General features: G+C 43.0%; 1 protein-coding gene across 1 annotated transcript in view; it reads left to right on the plus strand.

Annotated features, from left to right (window-relative positions):
- Nucleotides 1-17,815, plus strand: part of AOAH (acyloxyacyl hydrolase) — a 123,728-nt gene that overhangs the window by 64,627 nt on the left and 41,286 nt on the right. Inside the window, exons 12-13 of the mRNA XM_065399069.1 lie at nucleotides 4,851-4,942; nucleotides 8,458-8,540. Coding sequence (XP_065255141.1) covers nucleotides 4,851-4,942; nucleotides 8,458-8,540 — 175 coding nt within the window. The remainder of the gene's footprint in view (nucleotides 1-4,850; nucleotides 4,943-8,457; nucleotides 8,541-17,815) is intronic.

The raw sequence follows: 17,815 nt of genomic DNA on the forward strand, positions 1-17,815 counted from the left end.
ACCATGCCATCCTTACTTCTGCACAAAGGCAGAGCTGCCGCTGCCCAGCTCTGAAGACAGCGCCACCGCCAGAAACAGTGCAGAAGTAAGGGTAGCAGTACCGCAATCCCCCCCTACAATAACCTTGCGACCCCCCCCCCCACACACACACACACAACTCCTTTTTGAGTCAGGACCCCTACAATTACAACACCGTGACATTTCAGATTTAAATAGCTGAAATCATGAAATTTACGATTTTTAAAATCCTATGACAGTGAAATTGACCGAAATGGACCATGAACTTGGTAGGACCCTAATTATCAGTTCTGACACACTACCCTTAAATCACCAGAGAGTCAAACATACAGAGGTCACATGGAAGATCTTTGACAGGGCAAGGAAGGTTGATACAACTCAGGTTCAGCTTCACTCCCATCAGTGGATCTTGGGTCTAGCATGTTTTGTGCTGTGTTAATTCCCCTCCCCCTATAGAAACATTCGGCATGGGTGATCTGTCTCTTTGACATTGAAATACAAAGTTTATAGCACAGAGATATGTGTCTTTAGAGGGGTTAATGGAAGTGGGAAAGTACTGTAGATTTTTTTAGGTGGAGGGCTTTTCTGAACAACTCATGTTTAAAAAAGACTCTCGTGTCTAGCAAAGGATATTGCCCTCCTGCTGCTCTGGCCATCTGCTTAGAATTGACTTACAAAATGCAGCACTTTCCTATTATAATGTGTCTAGGATAGGAGATTACCTCTAAATCTCGTTTGAAAGGTGATTCTTTTGAAGGTAAAGGCCCTATACCGTCCTGGTCTGAAATGCTGGTGACACTTCTTCTAGGAAGTTGAATTTTAGATAAATGTTCCTGAACTCAGTAGATTTTGATTTCATGCTGTAACAAGAGCAAAATAAATCCTTAATCTAGCTGTGATGCAATAAATATCTGTTTACCCAAGAGCAGAGTGGCTCTGGTCTTTAAATGAAATAATTGGTTCACATTCATGTCTCATATCCCTTCATGCAAGAAATATTTTCCTCACACTTTTTAGATGCCTAGCTCATGAAGAAAGCATAGTCTGAAAACTGTGCACTACAGGCTTGCTCCTGCACCATTGAAGTTAATGGCCATCTGGCCATTTCAATGGGAGCTGGATCAGGCGCTATGTTTGCTGAAATTGAATATTGTCGGTACAGAATCATCCATGCTCTAGTTTCAGTTTCATCCCCTGCAAAGTTCTTGCTATTTTCTATAAGCAAACGTTTTGGTCCTCAGGATACTGTTTTGTTGAGAAATTGGATTTTTATTTTGCTAATTTTAAACCTGCAGTGTTGCAAATTAGGAATGTTAAACAGGTAAAGAAACAGGGTCTGCAGTTTTAATAATTACTTATTTATGCTGTTAGAACAGAAACACAGGCTGAGATTTTCAAAGCTGACATGGGGACTTGGACACCTACTTCCCATTAAAATCAAGCAAGCAATTCCCATTAAATTGAATGGGAACTGTGTATCCCAGACCAAATCCCTTAGGTGGCTTTGGAAATCTCAGCCATCGTGTTTAGTATGGACGGGGAAAATTTTCATAGGCTCAGATGAGGATTAGGTGCCGAACTCCCCTTTGTAAAATATTCCCCTACAGCGAGGGGAAGGTTCTTTGATTCAGGCTCACTTGATTTCAGCATAGCTTGATAACTGTGTGCACAATCACCCATTGTTTTGACTTCCCTAGATGTGGCTCTTCAAGCTAGCACATGATTTCCAAATGGCGAAGCTATACTACCATCCTAGGCTAAGACGCTGCCAGAAAATGATTCCTAGGCTAGAATACTGCTTCATAACTAGACTTAGCTGGAATAACATTTGAGGCTAGAATACAGTTTCAAAACTAGGCTGGAACAGCCTTCTAATTGTTTTCTGCTAAAGTCTGGTTCCTAGGGTGCATCATCATTTCCAAACCAGGCTAGTCTAGAATATGGTGTTTAAACTAGGCCATGCTTGAATACCATTCTAATGTAGAACTCAGCTAGGGCCCCCTTCTAGACTAGGACATGTTTGCATGTTAGATTAAGCTAGAATGTATCTTTTTAGGTTAAAACACACTCTCTAAATGACATCCCTGTAGAGTTTGAGGACCAGATTTTTAAAGGCATCTAGGCACCTAAAGATGCAGATAGGCCCTAGGCACTTTTGAAAATCCCGCTAGGCACCTGTCTGCATCATCTTGAGCTTAAATATCATTAAAAGTCTGGCCTTAAGTACTTTGATGGATCAGGGTCTGTGCTAAACTGGAATACAGTTTTAGGTTGGAACATAGTTCTAAGCTAATACATGGTTTCCAAGTCAGGTTTAACATGGCTAGGTGCTGGCTATACTATACAGGTATTTAACCTAAATTAGCCTGAGAACCAGTTTAAAATCATACTATAAAACTTGTTCAGTGACAACAGTTCCCAGCCCAGTGTTGGCAGGTCCTAAAGAAAGAAGTGGTTTTAGATGCTTTTGTTTTAAAATACATTTCATCATCTTTTTTAAGCCTTACATGTGTATTCTGTAATTGATAAGGGATCTTAAACATTATTTTATATTTACTGATTTTATTTTAAGCATTTCATTTCCTTTCTTATAATAAACATATTTTGGGCCAAAATTTCAAAAGTGACCAGCCAAATTGTGTGCTTAAACTCCTTCACTTGTGCAGAGTTCCCAACAGGGCCGGCTCTAACTTTTTTGCTGCCCCAGGCAAAAAAGAAGAGCGCCGCCCTGCCGTAACACCCCCCCCCCCCGAGTGCCGCGCCGCCGACTCCCCTCCCCCCTCAAAGGGCCGGGCTGGGCCGGGCCGCCGAAACCCCTGCCCCCCCGATTGCCGCGCTGGGCCGCCCCCCTCCCAAGCGCCAGGTCGCCCAAAACCCCCGGAGCGCTGGGCCGCCAAACCCCCCCAAGTGCCGCACCAGGCCGCCGAAACCCCCTGAGTGCCGCGCCGCCCAAACCCCCGCCCCCCCCCCGGAGCGCCGCGCTGGGCTGCCCAAACCCCCCGAGCACCGCGCCGCACCGCGCCGCCCAAACCTCGGCCCCCCCAGCGCCATGCCGCCGAAGCCCCCGCCCCCCAGCGCCGCGCCACCGAAACAAAAAAACCCCCCTCTAACGCAGCCCCGCGAACAAAAACAAAACCACCGCAAGCGCCCCCCGTCACCCCAATGTTGGCCGCCCCTTATAAGGTGCCGCCCCAAGCACGTGCTTGGTCGGCTGGTGCCTGGAGCCGGCCCTGGTTCCCAAGTACTTGTGCATCTTCAGTAAGTGCCTCTTGCACACACAAATATAGAATTGGAAGCAGACAGATTTGAAAATTGTTCCCAGTGTTTTTCTTGAGAGTGAGATGAAGGGTTATCAAGCCAGAACTGTTTTCACCTTGGTAGCTAAAGCAGATTTACTGTAAGTAGGTCAAATATGATGTGACTTGCAGTCTCCCCTGCCCCCATCCCCGCCTCTAAGAATCAAAACCTGTAAAGATTGCAGGATTTAGCTCTTCTATTGTTCATTGTTCACCTCTGGAAAGAATTATCCACATGCTGGCTGTGTATAGTTGTGAGGGTTTTTAGAAAAACACAATTGCTTAAAAAGAAAATGAACCTAATAAATTAAATGGATTACAGCAGCATGTAGGTTTCCTTACTTTATGCTTTGACCTTCCTTTGTTAACAGTTTTTCATCAACAGTTTTTCAGCATGAGCACAAAGGACTTGTGCATTTGTCTTTGAAAGTGTACCTCGGATTGGTAAAAGCTGAACATTTACTCTGTCTTCTCACAAGGATGAGCTGGGGTGATTTTTCCAGGCCATATTCTTCCCTTTTGTGATTTTTTTTAACACTTTCACAAATCGAAATGGAAAAGAATAGAGTGCCATATATTGAATGTACAATAGAGCTTTCATCTGCATAGTGTCTTTCATAGAAACTGTATCCTAAAACTTATTACAGAGATAAATAAGAGCAGAGGCCAGGAAACCATAAAGGCTTTATCTGTTTTCATGAAAGTTCTGTACTAGCAGCTCTTCCGGCTGCTAGGAGGGTTTATATCCTGCTCCCCACTCTCCTTCTATGCATGTGCCCTCCCCTGACTCCTTTCCCCATCACTGGATTCTCCCCTGTAGCAGAGGGATCCCCAGTCATGTCTGTCTTGCCATGGGGATGATTCCTTCCAAACTCTGTGAATAAAAAAAATTAAAAATAAAAATGTTGTCTGAGGTAAAACCTGGAGGAGATTGACTGAGGCCCAGGAAACCCAGATTCACCATGTGAAGTTTCTAAAACGGCATGTGTTTGCACTCTACCCTTCCCACAGATCCTAGGGATCAGGGAGAAAAGAAGGCTTCAGCCCTGAGGTACATGATCCCTTAGGTAGTTATGCCTGGCCTCCCATCTCCCGCATAGCATGGGCCCTTAGGAACCATGCAGCCATTGGCTCCTTTGCCCACAGACATCCTGTTTTGGAAGGGTCCATGAGGTGAGTGCAGATGTTAATGCTGCAAGCCGATATCTACCATTCCCATGGTGCTGTAAGTATTGTATATGCTGTAGTTTGTGAAGCACTGTGGGGCCTTCAGAATCAGAGGTGATACTACAATATATGCATTTAAAATGTTTCTACTAGTCTGAAAGTGTTTATGGTTCTACTCTTCTTCTCCATGTTAGGGATCGGAAATATCTCAGAAATAAGTAGCAACTTTTTAAGTGTAACCACTGTATAAATGTACGGTATTATCACTAACTGGCTGATGCTCCAAATTGAGAATGTTGTTTGATTCTGTGGATGGGATTTTATTTGGGAAAGCAAAACCGTCTCAATTGCTTTTAAATTTCCTTTCAGAAATCATTTTCTAATCTCCCAGTGGCTCTTACCAATGAGCTTGACTGGCCCCATTTCTCAGGGACCACTGGATTTCTGAACTCCACAATTGGGTAAGCTCATAGAAGGACTAGGCCAAGTTTTAGCAAGCCTTGATGACAAAAAAAAAGAAAAAAAAGAAAAAAGAAAGATGTGGGGAGGAGAAACTAAGCAAAGACCATTGGAGAAAAATCCAATGCTTGAAAATGGAAAAATAAAAGTGCTGGCATGCTCTGCCTCTGCTCTTCCTAAAATCATGATTGTCTCAAAGATTTTTCCCCACACTCTCTCTCCTCTCAAATATTTTCACTAATGTGTGGGCTCCCAGACCAGCCTCACCTACTCCTTCAGCTTTGCTTGCCCTCCGCTCAGTCTCTAGAGATGGTCAACATAATTTATTTGAAAAAAAAAAGATTAAATTTTCCTTTTTTCAAAACCAAAAACTTTAACATAAAGCTCTTGGTACACCGCCCCTCCCCAAAATTTAATTCCAAAATTTTAAAATGTGGATTTTTTTGGATTTGTACTTTTTCTCCTTTCTGTTTCCTCTTTGCCACTGAATGAATGATGTCTGTATTTTTGAAGAGTTTTTCACTTTTTCATTTTTCTTTTCCACTCTGCAACTTTTGCAAGTCCTCACCTTTGAAAAAATTATAGTGAAAAAGGAAAAGGAAACACTCACGCTGCCACTCTGTAACTTTTACAAAGTTGGCGATGTTTGGAAAAGTAGAGTACTAGAAGAGAAAATGAAAAAGTGGGGATTTTGGGGAGGGAAGCCCTTGACCTCATTCACTTTATTGCACTGAATGGCAAAAAGTTGAGGAATGGGGGCAACAAGAGGAACAAAGGAAGGAAAATTCAAATGATTTAGAAAAAGTATTTCACAAAAAATTAATAAATGCAAATGAAAAATTGTTCCATTTTGATCCCTGTGAAATGGAAACAACTTCAAATCGTCAACATTTTTCCTGAAATTGTTTTTCCATTTTTTGACCAGCTCTAATAGGCTTCCATATGTGGTATGGAGAGTATAGGGGATAGTGTAATGGACACAGAGCAGCTCCGCTACTGCTTCATGCCCTAGAGCAGTGGTGGGCAACCTGCGGCCCATCATGCTAATCCACAGGCGGGCCACAAGACAGTTTCTTTACATTGATCGTCCGCAGGCACGGCTGCCCCCTGCTCCCAGTGGCCGCGGTTCGCTGTTCGCGGCCAATGGGAGCTGCAGGAAGCAGCGCAGGCCGCAGGTTGCCCACTACTGCCCTAGAGCATTGACTCTCAACCTTTCCAGACTTCTGTACCCCCAAGTTTCACCTCACTTAGAACCTGCTTGCTTACAAAATCAGACAAAAATACATGTGTCACAGCACACTATTACTGAAAAATGGCTTACTTTCTCATTTTCCCCATATAATTATAAAATAAATCAATTGGAATATAAATATTGTACTTACAGTTCAATGTACAGTATATAGAGAACTATAAACAAGTTGTTGTCTGTATGAAATTTTAGTTTGTAAAACTAGGCAAATATCTAGATGACCTGGAAGACCTCTGTGTATCCTCCTAGGGGTGCACGTGTCCCTGGTTGAGAACCACTGCCCTAAAGAGGCTGCTCAGGGTGTGTGTAGTAAAGTGGTCATGATAGGGTTAATAATGCCTAATTTATTATGGGAGGGAGTCCTGCTCCACTCCCACACCCTCTTATTTCCTGTTTAGTCGGTCTGAGGTTTTTTTTGTCACCACTTTGTTGTGGTGTAGTTAAATAAATAGCAAGGTCCCAGCCTGCAGTCCTGTGAGTAGAGTTATTTTTGTTGCACTGAGTGGTCCCTTTACAAAACTAGGGACTTGGAAAAAAGACGTAGGTCTAGGGGTTAGCATATATACGTTTGGATTCTGAGTGTCATGGTTTACTCCCATGTTTTTAATTTACATATCTACTTTAAAATAATTGGGCTAATATATATCTGGAATATGTAAAAGCAGGACTGAAGCAAAGCTAACTAAAATCCTATGTAAACTGAATTTAAAAACTGGGTCAGTATGCTGTTTTCTAGGAAGCATTTATGATTTATATTGATTAACTAAATATTGCATTCTTTGCTTTGCTTTCCACCTCATGCTGAAGGCTGTACAAATTTAATGTGTTACTTGTATAGCCTCTTTCATGGTTAATGGTCAGCATTATCACATTTCAAAGTAGGTAATATTTTGTTTTTCATTCTTGGTTTCAAGACTTGTCATGGCTTTACATTTATCTGCATTGTGTTTGCCATCCTTTATCCCAAATTCCTCTACATCTGAGTTCAAACACAACTTCAACAGCCCCAGTAGGGATCAACAAATATCAACAAGGGTTCTAGAGAGCGATCTTTTTATCAGCTTTCCTTAAGGCTCTTCTCCTTTACAGGGATTTTTACATTTTTCTCTGCGGTACAAAGGAAAGGGGAAAATTAATCAAATACAATCTGTCTTTCAAATCAGTCGGTCCAAGTTTTAAAACACTAGGAAATGAATGTCCTGCCAATACTTCCTCACTCTTATTTACTGTTCCACAACTATAACAAGAAGCCAAAATCCCTGCGTGTCAGTAGTATTGCTTTGGTAAATGGCATCCAGCATAAAGGTTGGTGAAGCAATTATCTGAAGAATCAGTATAAACACAACTAGAAATATGGACAATTTGAAAGCTACTGTCAGCCTAGAGAGAGCTTTTGGGGGGATATCTAGATTTCCACTTAAATCGTTATAGTTAAAAGAAAATTATTAACTGTAAAAAGAGGAAGCAGAAAAACAAAGGAATGTCAGGTTTGGATCTAAAATTGATTTCTGTCTTTTCAAAACCACTGAGTCTCCCTGTTCTTCAGAGAATTAATTCTAAAGGATGCTAATGTCTTGTTCAGCATTTTCAGGCTTGGGACCCTACTGTGCCACACAGCAAAGCTTTCCTAGTCATTTATGTCAGAGAAGAGTTTAAATGAAAGTCCTCAGAAATAGCCAGTGCAATTTAAACCCGACAAAGGCAGTTTTACCTTTTTCTCTCCTATGGGCTGCTTCCTCTGGCTACTTGGTTTTTCCTTACCCTCGTTAACCTGCTGATTGCCTTATCCTGCCTTTCTATCCATCTTTTAAAATTGTTGTATGCGTCCAGATTGCTATAGTCTGACAAATCTTCCCCAAAATGTTAATTTGAATCTCTTCCTAGAATTTTAATAATCAAATTGTCAAAATTATCAGACTCCATTGGCTTAAATTATGCCAAAATTCCAAAGTTAAACTCTGAGGGATGTGCTTAATGGCATAGCAAACAAAACATGCCAAACAATGCAAAATAATGGTCCAATCCAGCAAACACTTCGTAGTCCCATTGCCTTCAGTGGGACTACTATTGATAAAAAGTATTATACTTAATAGTAAATACTAAGCCCAGTAGTTAGTGTATACAGAATTGGGATCTAAAACTGTTCAGAGAACATATTGTATATTTTAATGTATTTTTAATATGTAATCTGCCAGCCCTTTTCTTTAAAGCTAGCCATGGTTTCATTTGTACCGTATGTGTTGAGTGCCTTTTGTTAATGTGTTTCAGAGGCTGGACAGACTCTCTCTATCTACGTTTACGCAGAAGAAACCGCTGCAATCACAGAGACTTCCAGAATATTTCCAAAAATGGTACTATAACCTCATTTTTTCCACAGATGAAAGTTTGATCTTGATGTTGAATTAATGGGTACAGCTCAGGAACACCATTCAGAATAATGCTACATAACTGCATGCACGAATTGTGGAGAAGTAGAGAACAGGATCTATTTAACACAGTGTCTTTTCTCTTCGGTTCAGTCTCGCTATTGATTCTGAATAAGAACTTATATATGCTTGATCTCTTTCATCTGGTCTATGACTAATGAATGACTTCTGCCTGACTCATAATTGATGTGTTTCACTGTAACTCTAACCTGGAATTCATTTTTCTCTGTCTAAATATTTTTTCTAAAATTAAAAAAGTTTAGCTCTTAACACTGAAGTTTGCATTGAGGTTCTATGCCTCCAGAATTATGAACTTTAGAAATTGGTGCTGGATTGGAAGTTCAAATATTTCCTCCCTCACCTCCCATGGCCATTCTACATCAGTGATAGAATTAAAAGCCTGCTTGTGTGATATAGAAAGCCACCATGTTCTGAGTTCTGGTTACAGAATGGGTAGTGCCTGACATGGTTGGAATACCATTTGGTCCTGCAGTGGAGATAGAAATGAATCATTCCTGAATTGTGCTATGACCTATGATTAGGTCCACAGTCATCCTGCCTTCTCAAGGCAGGTTGGTTCATGCATCTTATTCCTGCTCTAAAAAGAAGCAACATGCCTTCCTCCCTATCCCTGATTGTGTGCTGCACCCCCATTGTGGCATTCAGGTGTGCGCTAGGAGGTATTCCTGCCCCATTGTACAGGGATGTTCTGGAGATTAGATGCTCTGTTTGCAATACAACCCTTTATTCACGGAAGGCTGTTGTAGAGTACAGGTCAGACTTTTGTATAGTGTATACATAATAGAGCTATTTAAGGTGTCCTGCTGGCCTAGGGGATTGGCACTCAGAGGGTCAGAGGGCCCAGGTTCAAATCCCATTGGTCCCCTGAGGCAATGAAAATTATCAGATAAGATGATCACAATAGTCCCTTCTGGTTTTATAATCTGTGCAGATAACATCACCTCTCTATAGCAGCTTTATGTTCAATTTCCCTCTCTTTCTCTGGCCTCTCTTCTTTTTTTATAGAATCACAGAATATCAGGGTTGGAAGGGACCTCAGGAGGTCATCTAGTCCAACCCCCTGCTCATCTTGATGAGCTCTCCAACTCTCTCTTTTTTCATTTCACATAGATATTTTACACTCAGATTGCAGAAACCTGCAGGGTATAAAATGAGGTGAGATTGTGCCAGGGTAAATTCTCTCAAGAAAACTGAGAGAAAAATTTAGGAAGACAAAAATTACAAGCGATAGAAAAGTCCCATGATGACTTCCCTTACTGTCTTCTCTTGATCATCCTCCTGACAGAGTATTGTAAAGTATTTCCTCATATGGTGTAATATTTTCCCCAAACAGGAAAATTTAAATGGACACTGTCAACATTGGTAAGGCTAAAAACTGATCACTGAGTGACAGTGGTCCCATCTGGGAGAACTTAACCTATCTGCCTAAAATAATGCTTCCTACTACTTGAAACATGAAAAGAAAGAAGATGCAAAGAAATTCACGATGCAGAAATCCATTTCCTCTATCACAGGACCAGTCCTGCAATGTGCTGAGCTTCCTCAGCTCCCAGTGAAGCCACTGGGAAATGAAAGCACTTAGCATCTCCAGGAACCATGCGGCATTGTGCGGAATCAAGCCCATAACACTTAGACAAGGGTTTTCTTATCATATGCCTCATAGAAAGCTGTGTGTCATCTTTTCTTCATATTCCTAGTGTCAGTATGAAAACAAATAGAAGGAAGGCCTGCTCCAGATAAGAGCTTTCAGATGGGCCCAGACTCAGTCAATGGGAGATCAATTTTTTGACTTACTGACTTTGATGGATTTTCCTTTAATATTCAGACTTTGGAGATTAAAAGTGAAGCAGAGAGACAAACAAACAAAAATCAGCCATTTAAAAACATGTCTATCAAAATTCAGCTGAGGAATTGTTGCATATGTAAAGTTTTAGGTGCTTAAAGGAGAGTTTATTTTCTTGGTGTTGGTAGGGTTAGTGGAAAGTTTTGAAGTTTTGTTTCCTATGTTTGTTCATTTTACAACATGCAGGAATGCTGATCACTGCAGGTTGGCAAAATTCTGTGCCCCGTCTGCATAGGTGGGGTCTTAATGCATTGTGAGTGCCGTGGTTTTGCTGTGGGGGGGGGTGGAAAACTGTGAAGCATCTGCAGCGAGGCACATCTCTGTGCATTCCACATCTCTGTGCACAGTGGAGAAATGTTCCACAGCAGCATCCTGGGCCACAGTGCAAAGGGAGCCAGGAAAGACTGAGGGCATGGCCCGTAAGAGTTTTCCTAAACATAACAATGTCCAATATCCTATAAAGCTAGAAATGGGATTTCAGTGCCATTGCGAACTGGAGGGTCCCAATTTCCCAAGGTGACCTAGTAAACATTTTTATCCATGGAGAGGTCTGAGGTAACAACTGTTACATTTGTGACAGTCTTAAGGGACAGAAAAATCCTTGTAAGTTATTTGTGAAGATTTTTGTGGCTCCATCTGAGCCCTGCATGGTTGGACTCATGGTCTCTAAGGCACTTGGCTTTACAGATGGAGAGATACAAAAATAGTCACACTAGAAACTATAAAAACTCTCCAGAATACTCCTAAAATAGTTTATCTGTAACGTATGTGGTATATACAGAATACATGATGGTATGGCATAAAGGCTTTCTCCACACTCATTTGGAATGATGCACATAGCTCACGAGTGACTTTCCAACATGTTTAATACATGAGCTAGGTTAATAATTCATAACTAATCATTTTCTCTAGCAATTTCACTTCTTTTTTCAGTTTGCAAGTGATCTGTAAACAGTTTACCAATCTAATTTATTTGCTCTTCAAAATTATTTGTTGAATAACTTCTGGAAATAATTTTTGGAGCATAGCTTATTCACAATCAGTTCATCATACTTATTCAATATCTGAAGTCCTAAACTCAAACTGTTTTACGTGGATCAGTAGGTTACATGGCATATTTTTGTTTCCTGGCTGGATTCGTGCAACTCTTAGGATCAGGTTTCCAGTACTCACAATTATGAGTTGGAAATTTACTTTTTGTGCATGTTCTGCAATATTTGCTTAAAATCTGTTATTTTGGTGAACATTTCTGCTAGTGAATTTATTTTACTAGAATATTCATAAAGATGAACATGAGAGGGACATGAACACAGTCAAAGTGGATTCCTTTAAAAATCATCTAATAGTTACAGGATTTTGTTTTGCAGTATTCACCCACCTCTTTTTCACACACAGACATAATTGTGTGTGTATATTGGGGCTGTCAAGTGATTTAAAAAGTTAATCACGATTAATCGCACGATTAATCGTACTGTTAATAATAGAATACCATTTATTTAAATATTTATTGATGTTTTCTACATTTTCAAATCTATTGATTTCAGTTACAACACAGAATACAGTACAGTTACAACACAGAATACAGTGCTCACTTTATATTTATTTTTGGTTACAAGTATTTGCACTGTAAAAAAACCCAAAAGAAATAGTATTTTTCAGTTCACCTAATACAAGCACTGTAGTGGAATCTCTTTATCATGAAAGTTGAACTTACAAATGTAGAATTATGTATAAAAAAACTGCATTCAAAAATAAAACAATGTAAAATTTTAGAGCCTGCAAGTTCACTCAGTCCTACTTCTTGTTCAGCCAATCACTCAGACAAACAACTTTGTTTACATTTGCAGGAGATAACACTGCCCGCTTCCTGTTTACAATATCCCCTGAAAGTGAGAACAGGTTTTCTTATGGCGTCACAAGATATTTATGTGCCAGATGCGCTAAAGATTCATATGTCCCTTCATGCTTCAACCACCATTCCAGAGGACATTCGTCCATGCTGATGATGTGTTCTGCTCAATAACAATCCAGAGCAGAGTGGACCGACACATGTTCATTTTCATTATCTGAGTCAGATGCCACCAGCAGAAGGTTGATTTTCTTTTTTGGTGGTTCGGGTTCTGTAGTTTCCGCATCTGAGTTTTGCTCTTTTAAGACTTCTGAAAGCATGCTCCACACCTCGTCCCTCTCAGATTTTGGAAGGCACTTCAGATTCTGAAACCTTGGGTCGAGTGCTGTAGCTATCTTTAGAAATCTCACATTGGTACCTTCTTTGCGTTTTGTCAAATATACAGTGAAAGTGTTCTTAAAATGAACTTGTGCTGGGTCATCATCCGAGACTGCTATAACATGAAATTTTTTTAACAAGCATCATCACCATGGAATCGTGTCCTCTGGAATGGTGGCCGAAGCATGGCCATGCTTAGCATATCTGGCACGTAAATCCCTTGCAGTGCCGACTACAAAAGTGCCATGCAAATGCCTGTTCTCACTTTCTAGTGACATTGCAGATAAGAAGAGGTCAGTATTATCTCCTGTAAATGTAAACAAACTTGTTTGTCTTGGCGATCACTGAAGAAGAAGTAGGACTGAGTGGACTTGTAGGCTCTGAAATTTTACATTGTTTTGTTTTTGAGTGCAGTACTTGTGTGAGGTGAATTGAAAAATGTAAATATTTATAATCAAAAATAATATACACTTTGATTTCAGTTACAACACAGAATATAATATATATGGAAATGTAGAAAAACATCCAAAATATTTAATAAATTTCAATTGGTATTCTATTATTTAACAGTGCGATTAAAAGTGATTAATTTTTTTTATCGCAATTAATTTTTTGAGTTAATCGCATGAGTTAACTACAATTAATCGACAACCCTAGTGTATATACATGCAGTTTATAATGTATTGAGTGTAATTATGCTATCATTTTTTTATATGGAGATATACCTATCTCATAGAACTGGAAGGGACCCCGCAAGGTCATCGAGTCCAGCCCCCTGCCTTCACTAGCAGGACCAAGTACTGATTTTGCCCCAGATCCCTAAGCGGCCCCCTCAAGGATTGAACTCACAACCCTGGGTTTAGCAGGCCAATGCTCAAACCACTGAGTTGTACTTTTTGTTATCAGTAATTACTACTAGAGTCATATAACTGAAAGATTAATTGCATGGCTGAGTGATTATAGTGTAAATACAATATAGTTAATGTATTTGAGTTCTAAAAATACATGAATCAAGTATGAAATCAAAGGGGTGATAATAAGCAGTTTAGTAATGTAATTAAAATTCCAGAATGGGCCTGATCCAAAGCCCACTTAAATCAATGGAAAGACTCCCACTGATTTCAGTGGATTTTGAATCAGGCCCTATATGAACAGGTAACACTTAGCAGTTAAAAACATAATCATGGTGTAATTACACTGTATTTGCTATGTAACCACAGTGTAATAGTCACTGTATTGTAAAGCATATAATATGTGTGTATACTGTGACAGACCCAGACCAGTGAGGTACAGGAGTCTGGTAGAGGGCAAATATACTGGTCACTGGATGAGTAGTTTTCTGTTCCCTGAGTGACCAGAGAAGGGGCTGCACTAGAGTAATCAGGAACCTGCTAGAACCAGTTAAGGCAGGCAGGTTAATTAGGACACCTGGAGCCAATTAAGAAGAAGCTGCTAGAATCAATTAAGGCAGGCTAATCAGGGCACCTGGGTTTTAAAAGGAGCTCACTTCAGTTTGTGGTGCGAGTGTGAGGAGCTGGGAGCAAGAGGCGCAAGGAGCTGAGAGTGAGAGGGTGTGCTGCTGGAGGACTGAGGAGCACAAGCGTTATCAGACACCAGGAGGAAGGTCCTGTGGTGAGAATAAGGAAGGTGTTTGGAGGAGGCCATGGGGAAGTAGCCCAGGGAGTTGTAGCTGTCATGCAGGTGTTACAGGAGGCACTATAGACAGCTGCAGTCCACAGGGCCCTGGGCTGGAACCAGGAGTAGAGGGCGGGCCCGGGTTCCCCCCAAACCTCCCAATTGACCTGGACTGTGGGTTCTTCCAGAGGGGAAGGTCTCTGGGCTGTTCCCCAACCCACATGGTGAATCTCTGAGGCAAGAAAATCCGCCAATAAGCACAGGACTCACCAAGATAGAGGAGGAACTTTGTCACACTGGTATTAGCAGTGGGAACTTGGGGTGCGCAGCGCGGCGGAAGAAGGAGGGTGATTTAAAAAAACAACAACAACAACAAAACAAACAAACAAAAAGGGAGAGGGTTTATGTTTTTTCACCACAACGGATGACGTACTGCGGGCACTGATACAAGCTACGGCGGCCCAGCAGGAGGCTACCCGTGTCCAGGCAGCCGCCCAACAGGAGGCAGTGCAGCTGCAGCAAGAGACTAATCGCCTGCTGATGGACCAGGCTGCTCAAGACCGAGCTATGTTGCGGGAACTGGTAAACCAGGTAAAGTCCCTTACAGAGCTGAATCGCGGCCATGATGGGATGCGGCTCATACGGGCCAGCCATTGGCTGCAGAAAATGACACGGGAGGATGATGTAGAGGCATACCTTCTGGCCTTTGAGAGGACAGCCCTACGGGAGGCCTGGCCTCGAGATCAGTGGTCTGGCATCCTTGCCCCATTCCTGTGTGGGGAGGCCGAGAAGGCCTATCATGATCTGCCTGAAGAGGCTGCGGCAGACTACCCCCAGCTGAAAGCAGAGATCCTGGCCAGATCTGGGGTAACGACAGCAGTGCGGGCCCAGCAGTATCACGGTTGGAGGTACCAGGAAGATAAAACCCCGCGGTCCCAATTGTATGACCTCATCCATCTCGCACAAAAGTGGTTGCAAACAGAGTCCCGGAGTCCGGAAGAGATACTAGCGGTTCTGGTCATCGACTGATACATGAGGGGACTACCACCAGACCTTCGTGCCTGGGTAAGCCAGAATGAACCCTCCACCTATGACGAGGTTGTCGCCCTGGTAGAGAGGCGAAGGACAGCGAGCTGACCCGACCAGTTAAGAAAGAGGCACCCCGGGTTAAACTACCAACACCAAGCCCTAAAGTTCGGGTGACTGGGCCACCAGGAGGGCCCAGGTGGAAAAAGAGAGAGGCTGAAGGCCCATCAGAGGCCGCAAAGAGTCGGAGCACTGAGGGAGAAGAGGATCGTGATGTTAGACTGCCCAAACCAAGAGACCGGGGAACACCTAGGGCTCCATACAGATGTTATGCCTGCGGGGAGTGGGGACACATAGCTGCACAGTGTCCCAATGCTGAGGAGCCTATGCAGTGTAACCTGGGGAACTGGGCAGATCCATGCTCCCTAATCCACCTTGTGGGGGTCTCACTAACCCCACATATGTATACCAGACCAGTGAAACTAAATGGGGTAGGGACCACGGCACTGGTTGATTCGGGGAGTGCTATCACGCTTATCTCAGGGAAGCTCGTGAAGCGTAGTCAGCTGCTGCAGGCTAAACGTACGGGGATAACATGTGTCCATGGGACAGTTAGTTACTACCCCACCATCCCAGTAAAAATCGAGATCCAAGGGAACACTACTGAGGTAGCAGCAGGTGTAGTCCCTAAACTCCCATACCCGGTGCTCACAGGGAGGGACTTCCCAGGGTTTGGAAACTTACTCCCAGTAGGGGGATTGGAGAAAGATGGGGACCCTAAAATTGGTGAGGCATCCACAGCAGACTGTCAACCCCCAATCTTCTCTGAAATATCCCCAGATTTGTTATCCACTCCCAGACAGGGTAGAAAGACAAAAAGGGAAAGAAGGGCAGCTAAGGCCTTGGGAACCCGAATACTGACCCAAAGCCAGAGGGTCGCTCTTGTAGGTAGGCGGACCTGCGCAGACGAAAAGGAGGCCACGCAGGAGGGAGAAGCACCTGAGTCTGACCCCCACCCTAATGCTTCTGAACCAGTAGAGGCAACAGAGACTGGGCCCCTAGATCTTGGGCAGATTACCCCCGGGAGAGGAAATTTTGGACAGGACCAGGCAGAAGACCCAAGGTATGACAACATTAGGAAGGAGGTGACTGAAATAGGGAAGGGAAAACCCAGTGGAAGGGAAAATCCAGGGACCAGGACCCTACTTCATAATGAAGAAGGATCTCTTATACCGGGTTGCACCAGTACAGGGGCAGAAAGTACAGCAGATCCTAGTACCTCAAAAACACCAGAACGCTGTATTAAGTCTTGCTCATAGTCATCTTTTTGGGGGGCATTTGGGGGTAGAGAAGACCCTGGCACGAGTCCTACGACAGTTCTTCTGGCCCAGAGTACATGAAGAAGTACGGAGGTACTGTGCGTCCTGCCCGGAGTGTCAGCTGCACAGTCCCCGTCCCCACTTGAGGGCACCTTTAGTACCCCTTCCCATCATAGGGGTCCCCTTCGAACGAATAGCCATGGACCTAGTGGGACCCCTGGAGAAGATGGCTCGGGGCCACCAATATATACTTGTTGTTTTGGACTATGCTACTCGCTACCCAGAAGCCATCCCCCTGCGGAACACGGCCTCTAAAACTATAGCCAAAGAGCTCGTGGGGATCTTTGCCCAAATGGGGCTACCGAAAGAGATATTAACCGACCAAGGAACCCCATTTATGTCGAAGCTAATGAAGGACCTCTGTACGCTGCTCCATATACATACCCTGAGAACTTCGGTCTACCATCAGACTGATGGGTTGGTAGAAAGGTTTAGAAAGGTTTAACCGAACCCTCAAGGCTATAGTAAGGAAGGTGGTAAGTCGGGACGGGAAGGATTGGGACACCCTAGTACCCTACCTTATGTTCGCTATCCGGGAGGTACCTCAGGCCTCAACTGGGTTTTCCCCCTTCGAGTTATTATACGGGCGTCACCCCCGTGGCATACTAGATATCGCCAAAGAGATCTGGGAAGAGGAACCCAATGAGGGGAGAAATATAATAGAGCGTGTAATCCAGATGCGAGACCGGATAGCCTGGGTTACCCCTATTGTACGGGAACATTTGGAGAAGGCACAGGAGGCCCAGTGAACCTATTACAATCGCCAGGCAAAAGTGCGACAGTTCCAACCAGGGGATTGGGTTATGGTGTTGGTACCCCCGGCAGAAAGCAAGCTTCTGGCCCAATGGCAGGGGCCCTATGAGGTGGTGGAACCCGTGGGGGAAGTAACCTACAAGGTGCGGCAGCCAGGACGCAGAAAACAAGAACAGATTTATCACGTTAACCTTCTGAAACCCTGGCATGCACAAGAGGCATGCACAACGGTCCAAAAAGACCTAACCCAGGAAAACAAGCCTTCCAAACAGGTGAGAGTGTCTCCCGATTTAACACCAGACCAGAAGAATGAGGT

The sequence above is a fragment of the Emys orbicularis genome, chromosome 2 (genome assembly GCF_028017835.1).
Source record: "Emys orbicularis isolate rEmyOrb1 chromosome 2, rEmyOrb1.hap1, whole genome shotgun sequence".
NCBI lineage: Eukaryota > Metazoa > Chordata > Testudines > Emydidae > Emys > Emys orbicularis.